The following is a 23,744-nucleotide window of genomic DNA, read 5'->3' on the forward strand; positions in this document are numbered from 1 at the left end:
AAAATGCTGTAGGCGCTTGTAGAAGGCCGAGCAAGTGCGCTCTTGGATATGCTTGGTGGATCCAAGTACACTGCGAATGTGTTGCTCATTCATTAGTTGCTCTACAGAGCTTGAGGTCAAGCTTTCATTAGTGTATTTGTGGTAGACAGCCCTGGTTTTGGCATACGCGACGCCAGCATCGGTATCGCTGTTATATACCTCTCTTGATATATTACCACTTCCGTCCAGCATGTCTTCGAAGAGAATCTTCAATTCCTTTTCCCAATCCTCGGGCTTGATGAACTCGATATCTGCGCGATACTTGCTGGCTGCATCGTCACTATCGTTGTAGCTGATCTCGGTTACCACTGCTGTACAGGCCCGCATACAATTTGTCGGGAGTAATCTTTCTTCATCTAGCATTGAGTTCAGGAGGGCCGACTTGCCAGCACCTGTGTTTCCGACCACGCCTATCACAGTGCGAGCACGCGCAGCATTCTCTCTCACCGTTGCACTTTGCCTGAGCAAGTCTTTGACATCGGTCTGTGTTGAAGCTGGAGCGAATGCCGACTCGAGCTTCTTGAGTATCTGCACGCCGTTCGCGACACCTTTCTCTAGCAAGTCTGGATCATCGCAGTTTGCGAGCTCCCGCAGGGAGCTCCCGCAGGAACATAGCCTTTGCATCATGAGGATCAGAATGGTTCAGGTGAATGCCATTTGCGACTGAAGCACCAGATTGTTGGAAGCTCTCCTGCGAGGGCGAGGGAGCGGGATGGATGACCGAATCAGTCTGCATCAGCTCTACTGGGGGTGTTCTGTGTGTCGGGGATGCACCTTGGGTAGGCGTTTGGTATGTCGGAAGTAAGTTCTCGTTATTGACATCATAGAATGTATCCATGGCGGGGCTCTCTGACTGAGATAAAGAGCTTTGCGGTTCAGCTTTCACACACTGGCTAGCATAAGACTTGAGAGCAGAGGAAATGGTTCCAGTAGCTGCCGTATGCAGGGACGACAGGTCTGCTGCTTGTGGTACATTTATTGGCACAAACTTGGTTTGCAATGGAGTCCTGTATGTCTGTGTTGCGGACGCAGTGAAGAGTGGTGCAGCATGTAAATCACAGGGCTGGTCAGGGTTTCTTGCCGACGTAGTGCTAGTGGAAGACTTGATTGAATGAGCATGTAACGGATCAGGCGAGTCTGAGACGTAAGTGGGAAGTTCTCGGCGAGGTATTTCAGCCCGAAAAACAATGTGGCGATCAAAAAATTGATCAAGGTCTGACAACCGCAGGTCGTTTGGAGGAAAATTACTCCCCATTCTAAGGGAGATCTCAGATGTGTTATCATCTCCAAGTTGCTTCAGATAGACATCCTTCACTCTGGCAACATTCACATTAGAGTTGCCTTTGATCCACATAAAGTCCCCACGCGACGGAGCCGTGCTGTCGCTGTCATGGTATAATACTGCTATCAAGAAATTACGCGGTTTCGCATCGATATGGCCAGCGAGATCACCTACCGCAGTTACGGCCACGTCGTGTAATGCCTGGTCCATGACGGAAGTGTGTCTCGTAAGCGATATACTGACATGCGGGACGTTGCGACTTACAGTAATCATGGACAGCATCTGTCGTGGTTCGCGTTCGGGCGCGTGTGTGGGGTCAACGCTTAATCTCCAATCCATGTGATTCTTCTATGCAATTCTGCAGATATGCTAGTACTTGTCAGTCGACAAATGGTGCAGCGTATCCATATCAGCAATGAATCCAGGAATCGAGCCTTGATCGCCATTGATGAGTCACGGATCCGAATATTGTGAAGCACCTGCCGCTGTAATACCTGTCTAAGTGTGAAGCTTAAGCAAGTTCTATAACGGTGCCTGCTTGCTTAAGCAAGGGAAAGCTATAACTACCCACTGTCAGGCATTGCATGGCTGCGCCCGAATTTGCGCATTTCCCACTTCCGCGTACATCTACTTGTCACAGCTATAGATCCGAATGGAAAGGATTTCCTGAAGATCGCTCTTGTACCGGGTCGAAGAGCTTTTGGAGTCGTCAACATTTGGAGCACTATTCTTAAGCTATCAACGACCATGATGGCCACCTTCTGTACCTCCTGACTTCTGCCAATTACCTCCTTGTCGCCTGCCGAGAGCCCTACGCCTGATCCATTCTTTACTTGTAATGTTTTGATCGGCCCCGAAAGCATCATTCTCGTCCCTGCGGGCATCGATAATATCACTGCCTTCGAGGACTCTGAGTAACACATCGTCTTCGGGCCTGGCAAAGTATACTAGGCTCATCCTAGTATGACTAGCCTGCTCACCAGGTGGGTTTATGACTCGATGTAGATTTGAATGTAACACACCAGCTGTGAATTTGACCATAGCATCTCCAAGATTGATGACAACATGGCCCCCCAAAGGCTTCACATAGGACCAATCATTCGAATGTGGCGGCAGTACTTGTAAACCGCCCAGACGGTTGAAAAGGATGCTGATACTGCCGAAATCCGTATGTTCCCCAAGTGCAGTCCTACGATCGTCCTGCGGCTGAGGTGGCGCGTGGACCCAGCGAACCTGATCGCCGGAAGCTACATGTAGCCTGTGTAGTGACGGAAGTTGTCCAGTCGCTAGCTCGAGTTTTTGATTCAGCAGGGTCAGAATTAGTTCCACTATGCTATGCGAGCGACATATGAATGATCTCAACACTGAGCGGCATGGCTCCAGTACGCTCGGTGCAGGTAAACGTTCCGAGATGCCTAATATGTCGTCTTTAGAGACGTTGTAGAATTCATTTCGATCTGTGGTTCCCTTGGAGTCAATGATGCCCTCACCATATCCTTTGTAGCCAAAGTAGCTTCCTTGATCTTTGAAATCGTATTTGACTTTCTCCTCAAGTGGAAGGCTGAAGACTTGTTTACCAGCATCGAAAAGATTATCTGCGTCCATCAGCAGCTGGTTTCCATCGAGCATTCTCATAAGATCAGGTTTGGCCTTCTCATCATCGGATGTCGTGGATTGCTCCTTGGTGCAGGTATGCTCAAAGTCTTCCTCGGACCTAGAACAGCCTGTGTCTTGAGTATCTTCGTCATGCTTTGCTCGAATATCTAAGTAAAAGAAGCCGAGGTCGCAGCAAGCTTTCCACAAGCGATCAATTTCGTTTTGCTCCCCTATTAGTAGTTTGTGCAAGTCTATACGTAGTAGCGGCGCAACTGCGACGTCGTCTGGGAAGGGAGGTTGATTGTCAAAGCCTAGAGATACGTCGCCTTCGTCCCAAGACGTTACATGCGTTTGAGAACAGGATTCAGCAGGCTCCCCGATGACACTGGATATTGTCTCAGGATAGTTGTGGGTTTGCAAATGATGTATCTCGCCAGTGTCATTGAGCCGTGAGGTCGTCACGTAGGTCTGTGCAGCCATGTCGAGGTATGAGTGGGACAGCGATTCATCTCAGCAAGATCTACAAGTATGTACCCTAATTGCCTTAACTTATATACCCAGTCGAGAGCATACGTATCCATCATTCCCCCGCAGTGATGGAGGTGGGGAGCGTTGGCTTGATCTTCGGGCCCACGGATCGGCCAGGCTGGTTAGGTAAGGTACTTGTATGATGATCTTTCCTGGAGTACTTGTACCTCATGTCACGTATGCAATGCACCAACGTCTTCAAATTTGCTTCTCAGACCTCGCATGCATATGTCTATGCAGGTATACGACAATTCGTAGATATCGAGAGTCGGTTCATGATTGAGCCCTGCACGACTTCGTGCTCGGGCTGCCGCGGCATATTCCGGCATCGGAAGAGGCAGAAGATTGCATCAGCAACTGCACCACCATCCATCCATTACTTTGACGACGGTAATACAAATGTGAAGACTGTGGTGATGCAGAGCTGAGACGATACACCTGTAGTGTATCTTAACAATGCCAACTCCTGATGGCTCGCCGGCGTCAAGCCTAAAGCTGTCTCGCGCGCGTACACGAACCACATTTGCTTGTGACCCATGCCGTACTCGCAAAACAAAGTGCGATGGAGCAACGCCCTGTTCTAGATGTGTCTCGGGCCATAGAGAGAGCGAATGCATATATAGTGCACATTCCCGGGGCCCTGGTAAATTGCAGATGCCCCGAAGATCTACTACGAGAACCATTGTGCCAAAAACCAAATCGGCCGAGACTCCGAGAAGCACAGTATTTGAGGACTCGTCCATTTCGAAATTATCTATGACACCAGATGACCCTGCAGCGAATAAGAAGCAGCAAGAACTACGCGCAGGAATTGCAGCATTCAATTCCAATACCCACGCGTATCAGTTCTACGGGCCGTCATCCCACTTCTCTTTTGTGCAACGGTTGTATCAACGCATTCGAAGACAAAACCATCAACCGCTCATGCTAGAGGTGCAGCAACGTGTCCCTGATGGTCTCCTTCAATGGGGCGTGGACCAGCAGATCTTTACCCATGCCGGTGCAGAAGGGCACAATCGAGGCAACTTTACCGACGGGAATATGCTCCCCAAAGAACTAGGTGAGGCGTTTATTGCAAGCTATTTCAAGATCATGCATCCGCAGAGCCCGATCTTGATCGAAAATGAAGTGATTAGGATGTGGCAATCCTTTTGGACTGCTCCTCGGCCTCTCAACTCTAGCACGACCACAGCTGGGAAAGACAGATCTGTGCTTTACATGGTGTTAGCTATAGGCGCTCGCCTCCTGGATCACAGCGATGGCAAAACCATGGATGCTTGGGCGGAGCATTTCTATAACCGGACTAGCGGTGCGACAGATGTGTTTGAAGACACCTCATTAGTAGGAACACATCTATTGCTGTTGAAAGCCATATATGCCATGCAGATTGGCAGGCCTAATTGGATCTATCTGTAGGTCTTGCTACAACTGGTCGTACAAGCTCACTCTCTAGCTAATATAGCCCAATGTAGTTATCTAGGTCATGCTGCTCGCTGCGCTATGGCTCTCGGCCTCCATCGATCCCAGGTCGTTTCTGGCAGTGGTGTTCTGCTCAATCGTCTTCGGCTCACTTTCTGGACCATCTACTATATGGAGCGGTTGGTATCCATGTATCTGGGTCGCCCAAGCAGTCTCGCGGAAGACCAGATAGATGCGCCATTTCCAGATGACTTGCCCGCAGGCCTTGATTCATGTCCGACCGATTATGCTTATGTCCGAGCTATGGCCATCATTGGACGGGTCAGTGTAACCGTCGTGACCGGAAACTACTCGCCAAAGACTGCCAGATGTGTTTCTGAGTTGACGAGGGTCAACCAGCTCAATAGTGAATGCATTCATGCTCTCCAAGACCTCAAAACAAATATGCCGAGCTTCTTGCACTTCTTCGACGAGAACCGTCCGATTGGGGAAGAATGGCAAGAAGTGCAGAGAACAAATGTCGGGATTACTTATCATATCACGCGAATCCTAATATTTCGGCCTGCGTTGATATACGTTACTTTTTTCGATTCTTTAGCCTTGGCTCAAGCTAGCATTGGGGATCGTATCGATATCAAGGAAAACATGGATCTTGCAGTGCAGTCTGCGAGAAGTCTCATTAATCTCACCTATACAGCATTCTCTGTAAGGTGCCCCTCACTGAGACGTGACGGCAACCTTGTAGTAAGTCCGCACGATTCCATCCAGGCCGAGCCTAACTGACGTGCAACCGAAGCCATTCATAGTCTCTGCTTGCTTGACACTTCTGTTTGAGATCCTGGATTCTGAAGCGACTCCTGCTCATGCCACAGAAGTCTTCCACATGGTGGACAAGGGGCTGCAATGCCTTGACAAAGTTGACCATATTGGTTCGATAACAGGGAAGAATATCAGTCTTGATGTCATGAGGATTGCCAAGGATGCTTTGCTATCTACCGAAGCGCAATCTCGCCTCGAGTCTAATATTGTTGAGGACTTTGCGTGGCTCAAGTCGGTCTTCCAAACGTACACATTTCGTGGAATTTGCTAACTGGAGCACAGCAATATCGAATTCGAAGAAACCTCGCAAGACCATGCCGGCACCTGGATGTATAATGCCATGGGAATGATCCCAAACGCTGACCCAAACCAGACGATGTTCGATGTCATGGGCGATGGACTATGTCTGTAACATAGTATGTTCAGTGTTACATTGACGAATAAGAAGACGACCAAAGCGATTTTGCGTACAGTCATCCACTAGGACTGCCTCTTTGCATGACGATCAAGCAATGCCGATGTCCAAGTGAACGCAAAGAGAGGGCAGCGAATACCACATCCATTGCATGCCGACCAAAATCTCGACAACAAAATCTTGCTGCTGTCAAAGATACCATACGGTCTCCTGAAACATGACCAGGCTTTCAATTTTGGTGCCGCCCATGTCACTTACATTCGACATCCGTCATTGATGTGGCTCATTCTTTCCAGGTCCCTTCATAATGTCCTTCGGCCGCCTTCTTGGGGGATCGTGTTTCTTAGAAGAAGTCAGCAATACTTACTGGCTTATCGCTGTCGATGTGCCACCCGAAGCTTTCTGACTTTGCCCTGCCTACGAAGACTTCTATCAGAACCCATCGATTTCCATGCAGTGGCTGATACAGCAGAGTCCAGTGCTCCTGCCCAGTCAAAGCTCTGGTGTGGGTCGTGGTTGCCTCTCGTCTCCCCATTTCCCCCTGCATTGGACTGCGGCGGCCGTGTGGGTGACACCAGCCACATGAGTGTCAAAGAGACAGGACACCAATTTTGCGCTGTCGCTTCTTCGACGATCCGTAGTCAGATTTCCCGCTCGGTCGAGTATCAAAACAACGAACACATGATTCACGGGTTTCGCATGAGGATCTGCTACTGCTGAATGCCTGAAAACGAAGAAACTCTAGCCTGTCCACTCACAGCCGGTTGTCTCATACTTACGGAACGAGTTCAATCAATGGAGGGTCCACGATAGCCGTTTGCACCCGTCAACTTCTTCATGTTCGTTTATCAATTCATATGCAATTGCAATAAATATGGTCGCCGCAGTAGGCGTCGCGCTAGGCCAAGCTCGGTAACCGCTAACGCTTGAAACACTTCCATAGTACCTGCTATGCACCCCGAACCAACTACGCGGATCCGAGTTCTACCAGATTTTCGTGCTCGTTATCTTAGTGAGACGGATTGATTAAGCATATGATGATCCGGACAATTTGCCGCCTGACTTTGGTCTCCCAAGCTGCTTGAAACCCGCCGGAGTATCTCATCCCACGCCGCGTCGATCACAGAACCACCAAAGCTTCACTCACACTGCCAACAAGGGGACACATTGTTCTTTAGTAGGTTGCTTCACATCGAGGCGTAGCTACGAGGTGTTTTACTGCTACAACTCGGCTCAGGACAGACGCTGCGGTCTTCACCACATGTATGTCCAGACATGAAGGAATTTAGTAAACAAAGTAATGACGGTACAGCATAATCTCATGGACACGAAACAAAGGACTTCCCGAAGAACAAGACTCGTCCGCCATACGCTGTACAATGGAGTGACTGACTCAGTAGCGAGGCCATCCAGGCAGACCAGAATACCAGGTATTTGGTTGACCTTTGGTTGAGGCACTCTAAACCGTGCACGCCATCAATATACCCCCACGCTGCCCACGCTTCAATTATCTGTCTCGCTATATCTTACTTAGGCCTGGCCCTGGCAACATTCCAGCCACATTGCCAATTATATCACTCGTGACTATAATAAGAACCTAGGGCATCTGGCTTTCCTGTCCTTGGAGAACATGGGATATACCTGGCGAGCTTTTGGTGCATGAAGTCGACCAATGACTCTGTGCTTGTCGCACGCTGTGGCTAAGCTGATCGAAGCTCAGAGGCCCCGGCATGTCCTGGACCTGGGTTTGCTAATCAAGGTAGTGTGGTGTGAACAAGCCACTGTCATCCCTTCGCCCGGACAAGTTACCGCCGACAACGTTGTTCAGAGACGTCACAGTTGTTGGACTTACATGAGTGGCTTCGCACACCCATCATAGAATGATGGCACGCGTGCATTAGCACTGGCAATAACATGAGCTGTTATGCACCGCACACTGACGTTCTCACACTAGTGTTGGACCAGGCACCGCCCTCATGACTACATGCGTACACCGTCGTGGATAGCGTGATCGGTTCGGCTTCAGCAATTCTATAAGTACTGGGTAACGTGCTCTTCAAGGACACCAAAGCGGTACGGAACAGTCGCTCCTAGTATTTTTGCAGACTTCCAAGTCTTCTCCGAAATCATTCGCTGTGGCGTAGCTATGAATACTATCGCAACCCCCTCGAACATATCTAGTGCATATCAGCTGGTCGAGTTCGAAGCATTGACACGAAGCCCTCCCGACAAGTGTGTTGGTCACAAAAAGAATCATTCCCGGAGATGCAGCGTTGGCCTCAGCATAAGATCCCGTGGGAGTATCGATGACACCTTGATATACCTGAAGAAGTTTCGCGGTTCTCTTACCCAGGAGATGGTACAATTTCACATTGACGAGCTTGCTAGTCTATGTCTCTGCAAGAAATACCACCAGGCCCAAAGTTACAATGTGGCCCAGGTGTGGCTTGTGGAAGCAAGGCTCAGGAATGAACAGTTCATCTCCACGCCACTATCACCCACAGTCGGTTCGAGTGCAAGACTGAAGATGAATTACCCACTGAGAGCATATCAAAGCTCCCTTCAAAGTATCCCGTTCACAACGCCAACATCAGCCACAGTCGGCTCGTGTGCGAGCTCGGAGACCATTTCGCCTCCAAGAACACCCCGAAGCTCACCTCGAAGTACCATATTCACAACGCCAAGGGCATCACCCATTACTGCTAGCAATAGCCAGAATGATATCGTGACTGGCCGTTCCTGCGTTTGGAATGCCTCTTCTGTAGGCGGCAAACCTCCTATGGTTTCAACCACGGACAAATATGACCTTGAAGACGATACGACGAGCTCAAGACTAGAAGTGACGCATATGCCCCGGCAGGTCATGACCAAGAACATCAAGAGGCAGAACGTACCCTCCTCACTTGTTCTCAATGTTTTCGAAAACGACTCGACCTCCCCGCAAGCGAGATTTGATAGCTTGGGAAACATGAATCTAGACAAGCTCACGCTCATCGAAGCCGCCGACCACAATGGTCGACAGTCAGAAGAAATTACGCTTCAATACCTAGCCTCAGACAAGCGTGAAATCGAAGCACTCGAAATCGAGAACGCTCAGCTCAGACACGACCTGATGAGTCAGAAAAGCGCCACACTCAAAGCCAGACTAGAGGCCTTGCGCAATAGCAAGCACGGTAAGCAATCTAGCGCGCGAGAGGATATCACACGACCTGGCGACTCCAATGTCAAACAAGACGAGAGATGTCCACCAGATACCGACAAGCCTCGAAGCAAAGACAAAGTGCACGACGAAGACAAGACAACACGGACGCACCCACAGAGCACACATACGCCATCTCCTCGACCAAGCGACAGTGATGCTGATGCTCCTGTGCACGACGAGGCAGACAGATTCTCCTCCAGCCCTTATGACTGGCTCTGCAGTTGGGTGACTGCTTTCAAAAACAAGCTAGAATCGACACAGGATGACGCGTGTGCCCACGCTGTGCAAGTGGACTGGATGGGATTTCCCGCCGACCCATGGACGCCCCGGGAGGAGGCAGAACTGGACGGGGAGCTCGAGGCCTTGCGTCAGGAAGAGGCTTTGAGATCTGCGCGGCGGGCGGCCTCTTCTATGCCTCTTGTCGAGGGACAGTATGCAGCGGAGACTGACGACGAAGAAGAGTTGTGAGTTGTGTGAGGCGGATACAACGACAGGGTTGTCTGCACGGATGCGGAAATGTGGAAAAGACGTGAGACGGACGAAGACTAGGTATGCTCAGGTTGGTTTCTTTTGTATTTCTCATGTCATGTCTCGTGGAATCGTATCGTCTCATCTATAAAGGTCGTTTCTTTTTCTTTTTCCTACAAGGATATATCTATATATGCTCGTATCAAATCTTCTTTACCATCTCAATGCACGAGTCCAATATCCGCCATCTGAGTGACATACTTGGCGTACCTGGCCGCACTAGCTTTTCTCATCTGCTTGCCCCACTTGGTGAATACAAACACCGTCATAACCTGCGCCATACCCACAAACGCTGCGACGATAAAGGCATTCTGCAAGCCCATGTCCGTGAACCACGGCGTCAGCCCGTACGAGACGGCGAAACTCATCGTGTTGCGCACGAGGATGACAGTGACCATGGCCTCGCCGCTGAGATCGCGGTACGAGTCCAGCGCATAGCTGACGCTCAGCTGGATGCCCAGCGTGTTGGTGAGCGCAATGACGCCCATGGCGAAGACGCAGCCGAACCACTGGATGTGCTGGGCGGCGCCGACACCCCAGAGGATGAGCCCGAAGGGTACAAGGACCAGAGACGGGACGAAGAGCCACAGTCTGTGTTCGGGCTCGAGGATGCCGCCGTTTCGCCGCGCGAGCTTCAGCACCATCTTGTCGCCTATGGGACCTGTGTAGATGGAGCCTATGACGACGCCAATGAGGGGGGATAGGTAGGATAGGCCGACCATTGAGGACTCGAAGTTGTACGTGCCGCCGAGGATGAGCGATGCGGTGCCGTTCAGGAAGTTGAACCAGATCAGGTTGCTGCCGTACGAGAAGCCGGCGTAGAAGATGACGGGGAAGGTCAGGAATTTGAGGGGCCGGATCACCATTCCGATCAGGTGGTTGGGTTTGGCTAGATCGGCTGCCTGCCAAAGTTTGAGCTTGTCGAGATAGGTTTTGCGTTTGTAGAGTGCCAGGCTGGGCGATTCTAGATCGGAGTCGCGGCCGTTGCTGTTGGTTGTCATGGTTTTCTCGGGTCCGTTGCTGCTCGCTGCCATGGTCTTCACGTCGCTGACTGGTGCCGAGGCGCTGGGTTGGTTGGGCTTTGTGCCGGCGACAGGCTGTCTCGAGTAGCTGGTCTCTTCCATAAAGAAGAAGATGAACACGAAGCCCATGCCGCAGAATATGGCACACCAGTACTGTGACGTATTTGAGGATCTGCTGTGCATTCGGAACAGAAATTGCTTACCAGGACCCATTGCCATCCTTGTCCATCGTTGATGAAGCCAGCGAATACAGGAGCGAGGAAGTTACTGCCGGCTAGTACCAGAGCATACAACCCAAGATATGTTCCTGTTGGTGGTCAGGAAAGCTTCTGATGAAATGGGTGACTCTACCATATACCTCGCTCATGCTGAAAGTAGATATCAGTCACGCTGATCTCGCAGAGACTCTCGGCAGGAGCACCGAAGAAGCCCTGCAAGATCTTGTTTGCGATCCACTGGCCGTTGCTTTTGGTATACGGGGCCCACAGCTGAATGGCCATGGTAGCCAAGATACTAAAGAGATATACAGGTCGTCTGCCGCATTGCATTGCGATGGGTTGCCAGAACAAGCAGCCCCAGCCGAAGAACAGAAACATGTATCAAGGGGGACGTCAGACATGGGAACGATGGAAGACAGGATGATTTGAGACACACCCAGTGCCGGCATTCAGGTCCCCGAGGGTCAGGGCTGTAGCCTCTGATATGGGTTCGAGGACAGAATATATGGCAGCAGAAGCGATACCGACCATCAGGAGATAGACACACATGCAAGTCATGGAGAGGGCCTTCCGACGTGGTGACCAGTTCAAGGGATCATCTGGGTCGTTTGACGGGGTTGGCACTAATACAATGTCTTTGTTGCCGCCCTTTGCGTGCTTGGTGCCCATCACCCCTTCCAGGTCAACGAGATGGACGGTGCCAGGGACAGAAACATGCTCAATGAGGCCTCGAGAGTTCATTCTTGTGGATATGCTGCTGCAGCAGAGACAAAGATGAAAAAGGGGCGAAAAGCACACAATCAGACGCGAATCTGGATGATGAAAAGGCAGAGTATGAACAAGCCAAGGAACGGGTTTATAGTTGAGCTGGCACAGGAACCTACCAAAGACTGCATATTGTCGTGTTACTTATCATGGTATTGGGGTAGACGCAAGAGATAGGCAGAGCAGAGGGCGCAGTGTCGACCAACCAGAAGATAGCTTATATAATCACAACACATACTGCGGACGGTAGGTCTGTAATGATACAGCCTGTGAGCCCAGCTTCTCCACGCCAGCTTGTACTTGTATGCCATGTCGAGGAGAGAAGCTTGGACGGAGTGAGTGCACTCGACATGCCCATCGCTACTTGCCTAGTGTTAGTGGATTGCTTAGTGGGTTGCTTATTTCCTTATATGAGCTTGGGTGGATGGATCCAGGAACGAGGGAGCAACACAGACCACCCTGGCTACGTCATTCAATAGTCTGGTGGCTGTTGACGGCTATCAGGTAAGTATAGTAACTACCTTACACCATACCATATCTCTGTTCTGTACCACCCTCCACAACATATCATCACCAGAAAACATGGCGCTTCCCACCGATCTGAATGCCTTGTTCCTGACATTCAATTGCGCTCGCACCCCCATCAACACTGAATACTTTGCCGCTAGTATCGCGCAGAGCCTGTCGAGTCAACTGCCACCCGACCTGATCGTCTTGTCTCTGCAAGAGATTGCGCCCATAAGCTGCTCCTTCCTCGGCGGCTCCTTCCTCGCTCCCTATCTCGATCGCTTCGCTGTCGCCGTCAACCAAGCTGCAGGAGCATCGCGTCACAACGGCTCTTCTACCCGATACGAGCAAGTGCTCGGCAGTAACCTGGGCATGACGGCCATCATTCTACTAGCCAGACCAGAAGTCGCCTCGAGTATCAATTGGGTAGAAACAGGAGGAACCGGCACGGGACTATGGGAGATGGGAAACAAGGGCGCTGTCGGGGCCAGGCTGGGTTACACTCCGTCGGTGGGATCGGACGAGGTCATCCTGACTTTTGTTGCTGCCCATCTCGCGCCAATGGAAGAGAACTGCGAGCGAAGAAACCAGGACTGGAAGTCCATCAACGAGAATCTCGTCTTCGGCCGCGTGCCCCAAGTCATAGACGCCAGGACGAAAGCCATCAAAGACCCCAACGAAGAGATGGAGCCTCTGCTGTCATCCGCGACCGACGGGGGCTCCGGGCCCGCAGTCGCCGTAGTCCACACCCTCATCAGTTCGACCTCGCACACTTTCTTCGGCGGCGACTTGAACTACCGCACATCAGACACAAAGCCCCATCCAGACGACCACCTCTCGTGGCCGAAACGAGACGCCCCGGCTTCAGACACCCAACACTACTCCCACTTCCTAGACACCGACCAGCTATCGCGCGAGCGCAACGCAGGCCGCACACTACACCATCTCAACGAAGCCCCGATCGACTTCCCGCCGACCTACAAATACTCCGAAGCCGCACAAGAACAAGCGCGGCGCGCCGCCAACGCATTGGCCCGGAAAGCCAAACGACGAGGGAGCAACACCTCTCTCGAAGGACCAGTACACACAGATCTGCTATGGGCGAAACACAGGACGCCGTCATGGTGCGACCGCATCCTCTATCTCGAGCCCCCCTTCGAGGGCACCCAGCCTAAAGTCAACCTCTACACTTCCCTACCGCTTCAGCCCACTTCAGACCATCAGCCCGTCGCACTGGATTTCTCGGTCCCGCTAAAGGGTCTGCCCAAGAGACAGAGCGAGCCCTGGGTCGAGTCTCCGTTTGCGATTCGCCCGCATTGGGAGTCGTACCGAGCGGCGGCCAGGCGGAAGGAGATCGCCGTCGGCGTGGGTGCCTATCTCGCGTTGACGTGGGAGGGCAGGGCGTTGTTTTTCGGGACGGTGTTGGCTATCATTGGTGCTTGGGCTGCGTTGAGGAGTCTGCTTGCTTGAGGAGATGACGCTGCTGAAATTGAATGGAAAGAAAAACAAAACTCAGAGGCGATGGATAATGCAATTATGGATACGCCTGAAGCCCTAAACCATGCACTAACGAAACACACTCAAGAAGACCTTTCCTGCTTCTCACCTGTCGCTGCTGGTGATGATGATGACGATGAAGAATCCAGCGTCCAACCAGCAAGTCTATAAATGAGCCCAGCATCATACTCAGGCTGCCGATCATCACCACCCAATGACCCAAGATAATGCGTAATATCCCTGCCATCGCCCTCTCTAACCTCAAACCCATTCCCCAAGAACGCGAACCGATTCCCCTGGTTCCAATACTCAATCTCAAAATCCTCGTAGCGCGGCGCCTTGAGCAACTCGAGATGATGCACTCTCGAACCCGGATACATGGCGACCTGACCGTGGGTGCGACCCTGCTTGAACCACGACCGACAGGGACTCGTCCACGCCGTGCGCTGCAGGAATAAATCCGCGTGCTGCCGGAACTGGCGGCTGACGTCTGCGCGCGGCGCGAGCGACTTGATGCCTTCGATTTGCGCCTTGGTTATGACGGCCTGCATGTACGAGGTCCAGCACTCGATTAGCGGCATGAAGGAGCCGTGGCCCAGAGGGCCGTAGGGTCCGCAGAAGGTAAAGTGGTTGGGGAAGGAGGGGATCGCGATGCTGAGGTACGAGGTTACGTCTTGGGACCAGACGTCGCGCAGGTCGTGGCCGTGGGCGATGAAGGGGTAGCGCGGCAGCCAGGAGGTGTCGAAGCCTGTCGCGCAGATTATCACGTCCACGTCGTGGGCGGCGCCGGTGTGGTCTGTGAAGCCTGTTGCGGTGATGCTGTCGATGGGGTCCGTGAAGACTGTCATGTTTGGCGCCGTGAGTGCTTGGAGGTATCCTGGTGCTGGCGTTGGTCGGCGACAGCCTACGTTGAAGTTCTTTGGGATGATCTGGACGCTGTCAGCAGGTACACTTCTTGCTTGATTTTTGGTCTCTGCTGTGGTGTTGGAGGGATTGCTTGCCTTGTCGACGAGACGAGGGTCATCCTTGAGGTGTCGTTTCATGTCGTCTGACGCCACTCTTCTGGCCTCGTTGGCCTCGTCTGAGCCCTTCATGATGAAGCCGAATCTCTGGTTCAGCTCGTTCTCGATCTGCTTGCGGTACTCGAGATACGTCTTGGGATCATCTCGCAGCAAGGCGATCTGCTCTTTGCTGTCTATGACATAGTCTCCCGTCAGCAAGGGACCCTTGATGCGGCCTTGCCACTATGGCGTTTCTTTAGTGTACTTGCATTCGAAATTACTCCCATCCTTGCCTGCCCATCTGCCTCCGAAGCTGGGCGTCACCCATATTGGCGACCGGCACCAATGGAAGCAATGTTTGACTCTACCGTGAATGTTAGAAACAATCTGCACACCACTACTGCCTGCACCGATGACGGCGACACGCTTGCCATCGAGTGGATATCCCTCTTCGTAAGCCGCTGAATGCAAGAGTTTACCCTTGAAGTCCTTCAGTCCAGGTATATCGGGCCATTTCCAGTTGTTCAGCACACCTCCTGCATTGATGAAGAACTCGGCGCTGTCCTCGAGCGTTTTCCCCGTGACAAGGTCTTCTATCTGGAGGCGCCATACGCCAGCATCGCTGTCCCATTCTGCTCGCTTGACCTTGTGGCGTAGCTTGATATATTCCCTGATGAAGTCGTTTTCCACTTCGATATCTTTGAGGTAGCGCCAGATCTCGGGTGCGTAAGCGTAGAAACGAGACCACGGCTGTATCTTCCTTCCGCAGGTGTCAGTATCTTCTCTGGCCACGATGGACGCCGAGTGTGTATATACCACGAGAATTGGTAGTTCACGGCTGGCACATCACACGCACAACCTGGGTATCGATTTTCTAGCCATGTCCCACCAACGTCGTCGTTCTTCTCGTACACGGTAATGTCGACATTCTGGAGCTTGTCTTCGGCTTTCTTCAGGAAGTTGAGCGTCGAGGCTCCCGCTCCCATCAGTATCACTTTGATCTGTCTTTTCGTACCGTATGGATGTTCTTCTATCCGATATCCGGATTCATCTGTTTGGGGAATGTATGCACCATCCCGTTCACTGGTGTCATAGACGTTGGGATCCGCAGCACTGCTATTGGCAGTGGCGTAAACATTGTTAACCATACTAAAGTAGTAAGGTCCGAATCACTGAATTACGATTTCAAGCCTGAGACGAGCTGCCTTCTAGTATCCCTGCAAATCGACCATTTCACACAACGAAGGCAGGTGTCGGTCCAAGAACCTTACTGGGACGGTACACGAAAGGAACCATTGCGGGAAATAGTGCTCCCTTTATACTGTGAGGAGCTGAAATCCTTCGAGGCTGGCAGACCTGCAATGCGAATGTGCATGTACTACTGCCTACTTCTGACTACAGTCATGCTGATACAGTACCGTAGAGTACAATACTCGTGTGCAACAAAAAGTTCAACCCGAGGTCCCTGGAACGGTGATAGGCTAAACGATACGGAATGCGGAGAGGCGGGCAAGGCGGGGTTACAGCGCAACGATCAATATCGAAACCAACGGGTGTAGGGGCCGAGAGTCTGTCTCACTCTCCAACACTGACACAATACGTGCAGGGCTGGAGTGAAGAGTGTCCCGGGTCGACACAGAGGCAGTAAAGTGTTTTTCTTGAGATTTCAAGACACACAATGTCAGAACGTCTCATTTGATCGGCGTTGATCAGTGCGCTGTGGAGATCAGGCGCACGAGCATCTAGTACGGTGACCAAGGTGGTGAATCGCATGCTGTGACGAGTGTGAATACCTCCAAAAAATAGAAGCATGCGAGCCATGATCTTCGGTAGAAAGGACATCCAAGATACAGAGGGCCGCGCAGTCGCTCTGTCAGGATAATGGTGGATGTCCTTTAAGCTGTGCTGTCAGCTTTGCAGTGTCCTGCACTGCAGTCGAGCAGTACATTGTACCCACCTATATGGCGACAGCACATGCATCCCTGTGATCGCGCATGCTGCATAAGACAAGATGATGATCAAGGTAACCTTTCCTCAAGGTAATGATTGTGGATGTAGTCGATGGTGTGTGCCTAGTAGTAGCCGTGGCCTCAGCCTCGCACGATTCGGCCGTTGCATGACGACTGTGATGATGACTCGCTCCCTCGGTCACACTTGTACAGTAATACCACCTGCCCTGCTGCTGAGGTACGCCCACGCAGAGTCTGCGACTGTGATAGTTGGACTCCTGCCAATTGATGCTATCCCCATGCACCAAGCGACAGGGTGTCATCTTCGGATGAGACGAGAAAGACGGGTTTAGCCAATCCCCGTGGGTGTTAGTGTTATGTTTGAAGCTCTCCACAATTGTAGACAAAGCGTAGACAAAGCTCATTTCATTTCCACCGCGACATTGCTATCTTCCCCCAGGCATCGACTGCGAGATCTCGACCCTCGAACAGTCTGGCAATGAGCACTGAATCAGCAGCTCCATAGCAGCCACAATCCACTCGCCGCCAGTCTCACCACCATCACAGGAAATAGTAATCCCAATGCTGCTGACAGTCGCTGCCACCAGCATATACGCTGCATCATCGCCCGCTGCCTAGAGGAAGAAAGGAATCTGTTATAACTGGAAAGAGCCGATCGCTGCCGAACCACGTATGCGACCGTCTTGTCGCCTGCTGAACCAAGAGGGGGATTCCCACAACAATGTCTAGTCCATTCCGCAGACAGAGCCTGGCCGGTCAGCAGGACCACCATCCAGGGAGGACGACTCACGATCAGGGACAAGCACAGTATAGGAATCATGGACAAGGACATGCACATGGACCAGGGCACGGTGGATACATGAATGGACATGGACAAGGACAAGGACAAGGACAAGGACAAGGACTTGCAGCCGCGCGCGAAGGAGATTCTTCTGCCACTGCTGCCACTGCTACTCCTGCCGGCTACGGCGGCGGCGCCTATCGTGGTGGAGGCCCGGTCCAGCAACCTCAGTCTCCTCCCTCGCAACCCATGCCTCGCAGTGCTTCCTATCACGCCTTTGGTCAGCAGAACTCATATCAGCCCATCAGTCAAAGTTATCGTCCTGCCTCGTACAATCCCCAGGAATATGCCAATTCCACTTCCGCCGCCCCTCCCACCCCCGTCACCACCCGACCGGTCTTGCCATACCCTGTCCATCGCGTGTCCAATGCCGCCCAGAACACGTATAATCCTGCAGACTATGCGACACCCACCTTGCGCTCTCCAGCGTCACCGCGCTTCTACTATTCCCAGCCACCGTATTCGCCCACGAACTATGTCCCGTCGCCCCCTGTCCCTCCGCGTCCGGACACAACTGCATATAGGCAACCCAGCCCGCAGCTCCACTATTCGTATCCCTCGCCTGCTACGTCTCCTTCAGGCATGTCGCACAGTCTATCCACTTCAAGACCTCACTCGCAGTCGCAGCCTCCGCCTCCGCCTCCTCCAGAACATTCGTACATCGGGAGCACTTACCCCCGCGCTTCGTTCCCCTCGCAGCCCTCAGATGGCATCTCATACTCGACACTGCCTGGTATCGCTCCCCAGGAGCTCCGTATGCCCAGTCCTCCACCTCATTCGGCCTTCAACATATCCTGCAACCAAAATCGCCCCGAGTATCCTTCCGTCTCACCTGTGCAGTCTTCTCGCCAGCTGCCATCCCCACCGCCGCCCCCTCCTCCCGTTCACGGCTCACCTCAGCGGTCCAATACCTTGCGACATCCACAGCTGAGACCGTTGCCTGGACCCCCGCCTGATGAGATCCAGCCGGACTTTGGCGCCGAGTATTTCCTCCAGCGTCCACACCACGGGCTTAGAGACGATTATGTCACGGATGCGGAAGCACAGGACGATCTATTCAATCAGGTCGAGACTGCCGTCCTGAATGCGGGCAGGGCCTCGAGCGCCAGGAGACATAGCCCTCGCGTTGATATTGATGATTATGATTCTGCCGGTCAGCCGCCGCCTCTGTTCTCGCCCCCCTGAACGGCAGCAACTCGATGGATCTGCTATTCCCGAATCGCGCGTCCGTCGGCGACATATTGAACGAATACAGCGACAACGACTTCGAGGATGACGAGGACGCGGAAGCCCTAGCCGGTCTAGAGGCAATGCGCATGGCCGAGGAGCAAGATGCTATAGAAGCTGCCCGACGGGCAAGTGCCATGTCCGGGAACCTCGGCGCACAGAACTCTCTGAGATATCGCGGCGATCCGGACCCTGGAGTCGGAGGAGATGAGGACGACTTTGCTGGCGTCGACATGAGCACTTTAGGCGGAGGCTACGATGCGCATCTCTTCTACGGGGCTAGCCCAGGTGCCGACGGGGCAGGAGCAGGTCCCCCGAGCATTCAACCGTCAAACCACAGCTCTCAACGCTCTGCGGCAAGATCGCACGCTTCCAGCGACCCCAACACCCGTGATGGCTCGTACGATCCATCACTATTGGTACGTCAGAGCCTCCCCCCTGACGCTCGAGTCGATGTCGGCGGTGGGACGGGTGGTCTCACTGTGCCCATCCGCCGACCCAGTTATGATGAGGGCGATGAGTACACTCTGATGGATGACTACTCGCGATCGTGGGAGCCCCCGGATCTCTTCTTCCACCCCGAACCGACTGCTACATCGCATCGACCTCTACCGCCACCGCCTCTATCCTCGACGGACTCGATGCCCCAATTAGATACACATTTCGACGCAACACCTTTGGCGCCAATAAATCCCCCTTATCCCGTAGGACCCGCAGGATATGAGCGTTCTACCACCGAGCCCGACACTTGGGTTCCAAGATCTGCCTCGCTGATCAATCGCGAGCCAGCGCCCATAATCCAACCTATTCGAAGCAAGACTGATGCAGAAGAACGGGGGAGGGCAAAGCCTGGATACAGATCATCCATCTATTCCGCCTTTGATGCAACGCCGACGACAAGTATCGTAGCCGTAGACCTACCAAGCCTTCCTACAAAACGATTCGTCCCAGCCAAACTAGGCAACGCCGACTTCAAGAAGTGCGAGGAGCCATGGGCGCTTTCGTCATTACTGCGCTGGTTGCTTCTTGTCGCAGAACCCGAAAAGCTTGCCGAACTGAAGGAAGCAATGGTCAAGGATGCTTTGGTGGCCTTATTTACCAACAAAGTGCCCACAATGAACATAGCTGACGCCGAGACACTGAGCAATCGTGTGGTCGATGAAATGTACGCTGCAGGTACCTTGACCAAGAACGAAGAATGGGTGAAACTGACCCCAGGAGAGATGAGTGGCGTCATCTTCCAACTGACCATGGCTGGTTGTTACGCCCACAGCGTTCATAATCACATCATACCAGGCAGATGCTATTCCCATCATTGTCAGCGTACACTGAAGAAGGTCAACTTACAAGCCCTAGGCAGAGGAGTGACCGAGGACTGGGCGACCTATCATCGCATCAAGAAGGAAGACGTTGAAGGTCGCGACAAGAAAGAGATTGAGCTGCAGAACAACTTGCACGAGATCATCCAATCCGAGGATACCTACATGGAAAACTTGGACGTTCTGATCAAACTCTACCGGGACAAGCTCAGCCACGCAGAGCCGTCTATCATCAATCCTAAGAGGTTGAAAAAGTTCATCAACGAAGTCTTCGGGAAGATCGAAGCGGTCAGAAAGGCGAACGAGGAGCATCTGCTACCACAACTCAAATACAGGCAAATGGAACAGGGTCCTTGGATCAAAGGCTTCAGCGATATCTTCCGACAATGGATCCGAAAGGCCAAGACTGCATACATCGAATATGCTGCTGGCTTCCCCAACGCCAGTCTTTTGATGAGACATGAAATCGAGCGTAATCTCCAGTTCCGAACTTTTGTTGATGATGCTCGTGCCCATAAAATGTCTAACAAATTGGGATGGGATAACTTCATCAAAGCACCCATCACTCGACTGCAGCGCTACTCACTTCTGCTACAGACTGTGCACAAGAACATGAAACAAGAATCTGAGGAGAAGAACAACTTGCATACCGCCATCGACGAGATCAGAGCCGTCACACTAGAGTGTGACCATCGTGTAGCTGAAGAACAAGCCAAGGTTGACCTTGCAGATCTGAACCAGAAGCTTGTTCTTCGACCCAGCATGCAACACGAGGTTGAATTGAATCTGGACTACCTTGGAAGGGAGATCGTCTTCAGAGGCGACCTGCAGCGTGCTGGTCAAACTCGCCTGAGCTGGGTCGACACGCATGCTATCTTGTTCGACCATTACCTGGTCCTGGCCAAGGTTGTCTCCGGTCTTCAAAAGGGTACAGGTAGCAAGATAGAGAGATATGACGTTTCACGCTTGGTAGGTTTGAGCACGCGGAGATGGCGACTCGATCGATTCTGATGCTAATTATGTTGAAGCCTATTCCAATGGACCTGTTGGTTCTCGAGACACCCACCGAAGATGCAGTCGTCAAGTCTTCCTATGTCAGGGGTATCACATCAGTAACTCCTGTCCCATCCAAAAACTCAGCTAGCCCAGATCCCAGCAGGATAGGACGTTCAGGGTCAGGTTTGCCTCGTGCAGATTCACTTCAGCAACTCCCGACCAGCTCGTCAATGGCAAATCTGACGACGATTGCATCAAACACATCCGCAAAGATCGCTGGTCCAACGATTCTTGAGGGCCCCAAAGACTCAGAAAAGATCATGTACCCATTCAGAGTGCATCACTTGGGCAAAGAGGTGTATACTCTATTTGCACCGACAGCCGCCAACCGTAATGATTGGTGCAACAAGATAGTCGAAGCTAAGACAAAGCACGCCGCGGCATTGTATGCACAAAACGCCGAGCCTCTTCGACTCAAGGTCATGGCCGACTCCGCCTTCTACTATGAGACATACTCGGGCTCTAACGGCACCTCGAAACCGGTCATCATCAAGGGAACCCCTATTGACAGAGCTATCAAGGAAGTGGAACACAGATTCAAGGACAGCGGACGGCCGGCACCCATCTGCAGAGCTCGTGTCAACTGTGCCACCAGCTTCACGACTCCTTATCCCGGAAAGCACATGGTTGCTGTAGGCACAGACTTTGGCGTTTTCGTCAGTGAGATGGATAATCCAAGGGGATGGTCTCGGGTGAGTGATCCTTTAGTATCCTGGTCGTTCCATATTCTGACAGCAACCACAGGCGATCACGCAGCAGAAGGTCACGCAGATAGCCGTCCTCGAGGAGTTCAGTCTTTGTGTTCTGCTAGCCGACAAGTCACTTATTGCGTATCACCTTGACGCAATATGCCCCACGGACCGAGCGCTCAATGGTGGCAACAATGATTCTGCCCGGAAAGCACCCCAGAAGCTTTCCGGAAGTCGCGACGTGGGCTTTTTCGCCGTGGGCCGCATGAAGGACAGGACACTTGTCTTCTATAAGAAGCGAGAGGGTGTCTCGTCAATCTTCAAGGTTCTGGAGCCTGTCTACCAGAAGACCACCGAGAAGAAGCGTGGTGTTTTCAAAAGGGGAACGACGGAGTTCTTCCGTGACTACGATGATTTCTACGTGCCGACCGAATGCACAGGAATCAACTTGTTCCACAACAGTCTGGCGGTCAGCACAGATAGAGGCTTCGAAGTCCTGACTCTCGACAAGAAGCAGCCCTGGGGCGTGCCGGATTGGAAGGCACCGGAAGTCGCAAACATCGCTACACATGTCGAAAAGCAGACAACCTTGGGGATGCTCCGCCTCAATGAACAAGAGTTCCTCCTATGCTACGAGAAGTGCGCGGTTTACGTCAACAAGCACGGCGAGGTCTGCAGATCGGTGGTGATGAATTTCGTGGCACGGGCAAGGAGCGCTGCACTCTACGGTCCTTACCTGATCCTCTTTGACACTGATTTCGTCGAGATCAGGAATGCACAGAACGGCCGACTAAAGCAGATCATTGCGGGCAGAGACATCAAGTGCTTGGACGATGGCGGCGGCGGTACCATCAGCGGCGGTAGTACAAATACGGCGGTCGTCAATGGCGTTCCTACAGGCCTTGGCGCGGCGAGCAGGACTGTCAAGGTTGTCATGCAGCATCCTGAGCTTGAGCGCACCCAGATCGTCGTCGAGCTGGTTCTCAACGATATTGCCAAGGACTAGGACAATTACCCAAGTGTTTGGATAACGCGTGGGTAGATAGAGGATGTTGCAAATAAGGCATGTGTTTGTAATGAAGGGGCGGGGGGTTTGTTCGCCAGGGATCTTTTTTCTTTTGGGTATACCATTCCGCGTTTGCATAGGAGCGAGACTTCTTCGTGCGAGTCAAAGCGCAGCCCATTGAGTCACCGAGTGATGAGATAGCATATATAAAACTTCATTGGCATCACGCGTTACCTATCGTGTCTTCCCCATTGACAGCTCACGTTTTCGTCGGTCTCCCCGCACTCGTGGAGGGCTAACCAATCGCTAAACCGTACTCGTATCTCGCTCACAAGACTTCGCTCAATTCTGTCGTCAGACAAGATGACAGTAAGACCACTATCTTGATCGAGGTGATGCCAAACGCCTTGTCGACGGTTCGAGAACCAGGTGGCGAAGCAGTCGTAGGATCACCTTGTGGAGCAATTGGTCAATATCGTGACCTTTATCTATGCCCAGAGGCCTCCAAGATGGAGCGAAGACTAGGCGTTTACCATTCTAGCGGAAGTGCTCACACAGCCCGTGCAGGAACGATCTTCTTACGCGAGAACATCTTGCACGAGAGATACAATGCAGGAAACGTCGTGGAGGCCATAGATAAACTTCATTGCTTGTACCTGGTTCCGCCGAACACGTTGATTTGAACGCCGATCTTTCGGTCGTGTGCGAAATAATCGACACATCCAACGAGATACCGTCTTCAACGATTGGACGATGGTCTGATTAAGGCCTGCGCCGTGAGTCTGTTCTCCCCCAGAG

At 52.3% G+C, this 23,744-nt stretch overlaps 7 protein-coding genes across 10 annotated transcripts; 3 read left to right on the forward strand and 4 right to left on the reverse strand.

Moving 5' to 3' along the window:
* Positions 1–607: 607 nt before the first annotated feature.
* On the reverse strand, positions 608–1,531 carry AAFC00_000929 (uncharacterized protein; the record flags this gene model as incomplete). The annotated part of the gene is made up of 1 exon (XM_069347875.1): positions 608–1,531. The coding sequence occupies one exon, from the start codon at positions 1,529–1,531 to the stop codon at positions 608–610; it is 924 nt and encodes a 307-aa protein (XP_069203512.1).
* A 528-nt stretch (positions 1,532–2,059) lies between these two features.
* Positions 2,060–3,397, reverse strand: AAFC00_000930 (uncharacterized protein; the record flags this gene model as incomplete). Its single annotated transcript, XM_069347666.1, has 1 exon — positions 2,060–3,397. One exon carries the CDS (start codon positions 3,395–3,397, stop codon positions 2,060–2,062), a length of 1,338 nt encoding a protein of 445 aa, XP_069203513.1.
* Positions 3,398–4,099: 702 nt separating this feature from the next.
* Positions 4,100–6,095, forward strand: AAFC00_000931 (uncharacterized protein; the record flags this gene model as incomplete). Its single annotated transcript, XM_069347876.1, has 4 exons — positions 4,100–4,857; positions 4,918–5,608; positions 5,661–5,914; positions 5,966–6,095. The coding sequence occupies 4 exons, from the start codon at positions 4,100–4,102 to the stop codon at positions 6,093–6,095; spliced, it is 1,833 nt and encodes a 610-aa protein (XP_069203514.1).
* A 3,894-nt stretch (positions 6,096–9,989) lies between these two features.
* On the reverse strand, positions 9,990–11,398 carry AAFC00_000932 (uncharacterized protein; the record flags this gene model as incomplete). The annotated part of the gene is made up of 3 exons (XM_069348533.1): positions 9,990–11,003; positions 11,054–11,157; positions 11,209–11,398. The coding sequence occupies 3 exons, from the start codon at positions 11,396–11,398 to the stop codon at positions 9,990–9,992; spliced, it is 1,308 nt and encodes a 435-aa protein (XP_069203515.1).
* Positions 11,399–12,415: 1,017 nt separating this feature from the next.
* AAFC00_000933 (uncharacterized protein) lies at positions 12,416–13,810 on the forward strand (the record flags this gene model as incomplete). The annotated part of the gene is made up of 1 exon (XM_069347669.1): positions 12,416–13,810. The coding sequence occupies one exon, from the start codon at positions 12,416–12,418 to the stop codon at positions 13,808–13,810; it is 1,395 nt and encodes a 464-aa protein (XP_069203516.1).
* Positions 13,811–13,920: 110 nt separating this feature from the next.
* AAFC00_000934 (uncharacterized protein) lies at positions 13,921–15,986 on the reverse strand (the record flags this gene model as incomplete). 3 transcript variants are annotated; one of them, XM_069347670.1, is made up of 4 exons in its annotated part: positions 13,921–14,766; positions 14,839–15,032; positions 15,108–15,598; positions 15,655–15,986. In XM_069347670.1, 4 exons carry the CDS (start codon positions 15,984–15,986, stop codon positions 13,921–13,923), a joined length of 1,863 nt encoding a protein of 620 aa, XP_069203519.1. The 3 variants fall into 3 exon arrangements, with proteins under 3 accessions (XP_069203519.1, XP_069203517.1, XP_069203518.1); XM_069347671.1 differs by having other exon boundaries at positions 14,839–15,028; positions 15,104–15,598; XM_069347871.1 differs by having other exon boundaries at positions 14,839–15,028; positions 15,104–15,598; positions 15,655–15,824.
* Positions 15,987–18,848: 2,862 nt separating this feature from the next.
* Positions 18,849–22,946, forward strand: AAFC00_000935 (uncharacterized protein; the record flags this gene model as incomplete). 2 transcript variants are annotated; one of them, XM_069348644.1, is made up of 3 exons in its annotated part: positions 18,849–21,164; positions 21,224–21,943; positions 21,996–22,946. In XM_069348644.1, the coding sequence occupies 3 exons, from the start codon at positions 18,849–18,851 to the stop codon at positions 22,944–22,946; spliced, it is 3,987 nt and encodes a 1,328-aa protein (XP_069203520.1). The 2 variants fall into 2 exon arrangements, with proteins under 2 accessions (XP_069203520.1, XP_069203521.1); XM_069348534.1 differs by having other exon boundaries at positions 18,960–21,164.
* Positions 22,947–23,744: the final 798 nt, after the last annotated feature.

The sequence above is a fragment of the Neodothiora populina genome (assembly GCF_041146345.1).
Source record: "Neodothiora populina strain CPC 39397 chromosome Unknown canker_contig_12, whole genome shotgun sequence".
Taxonomy (NCBI): Eukaryota; Fungi; Ascomycota; class Dothideomycetes; order Dothideales; family Dothioraceae; genus Neodothiora; species Neodothiora populina.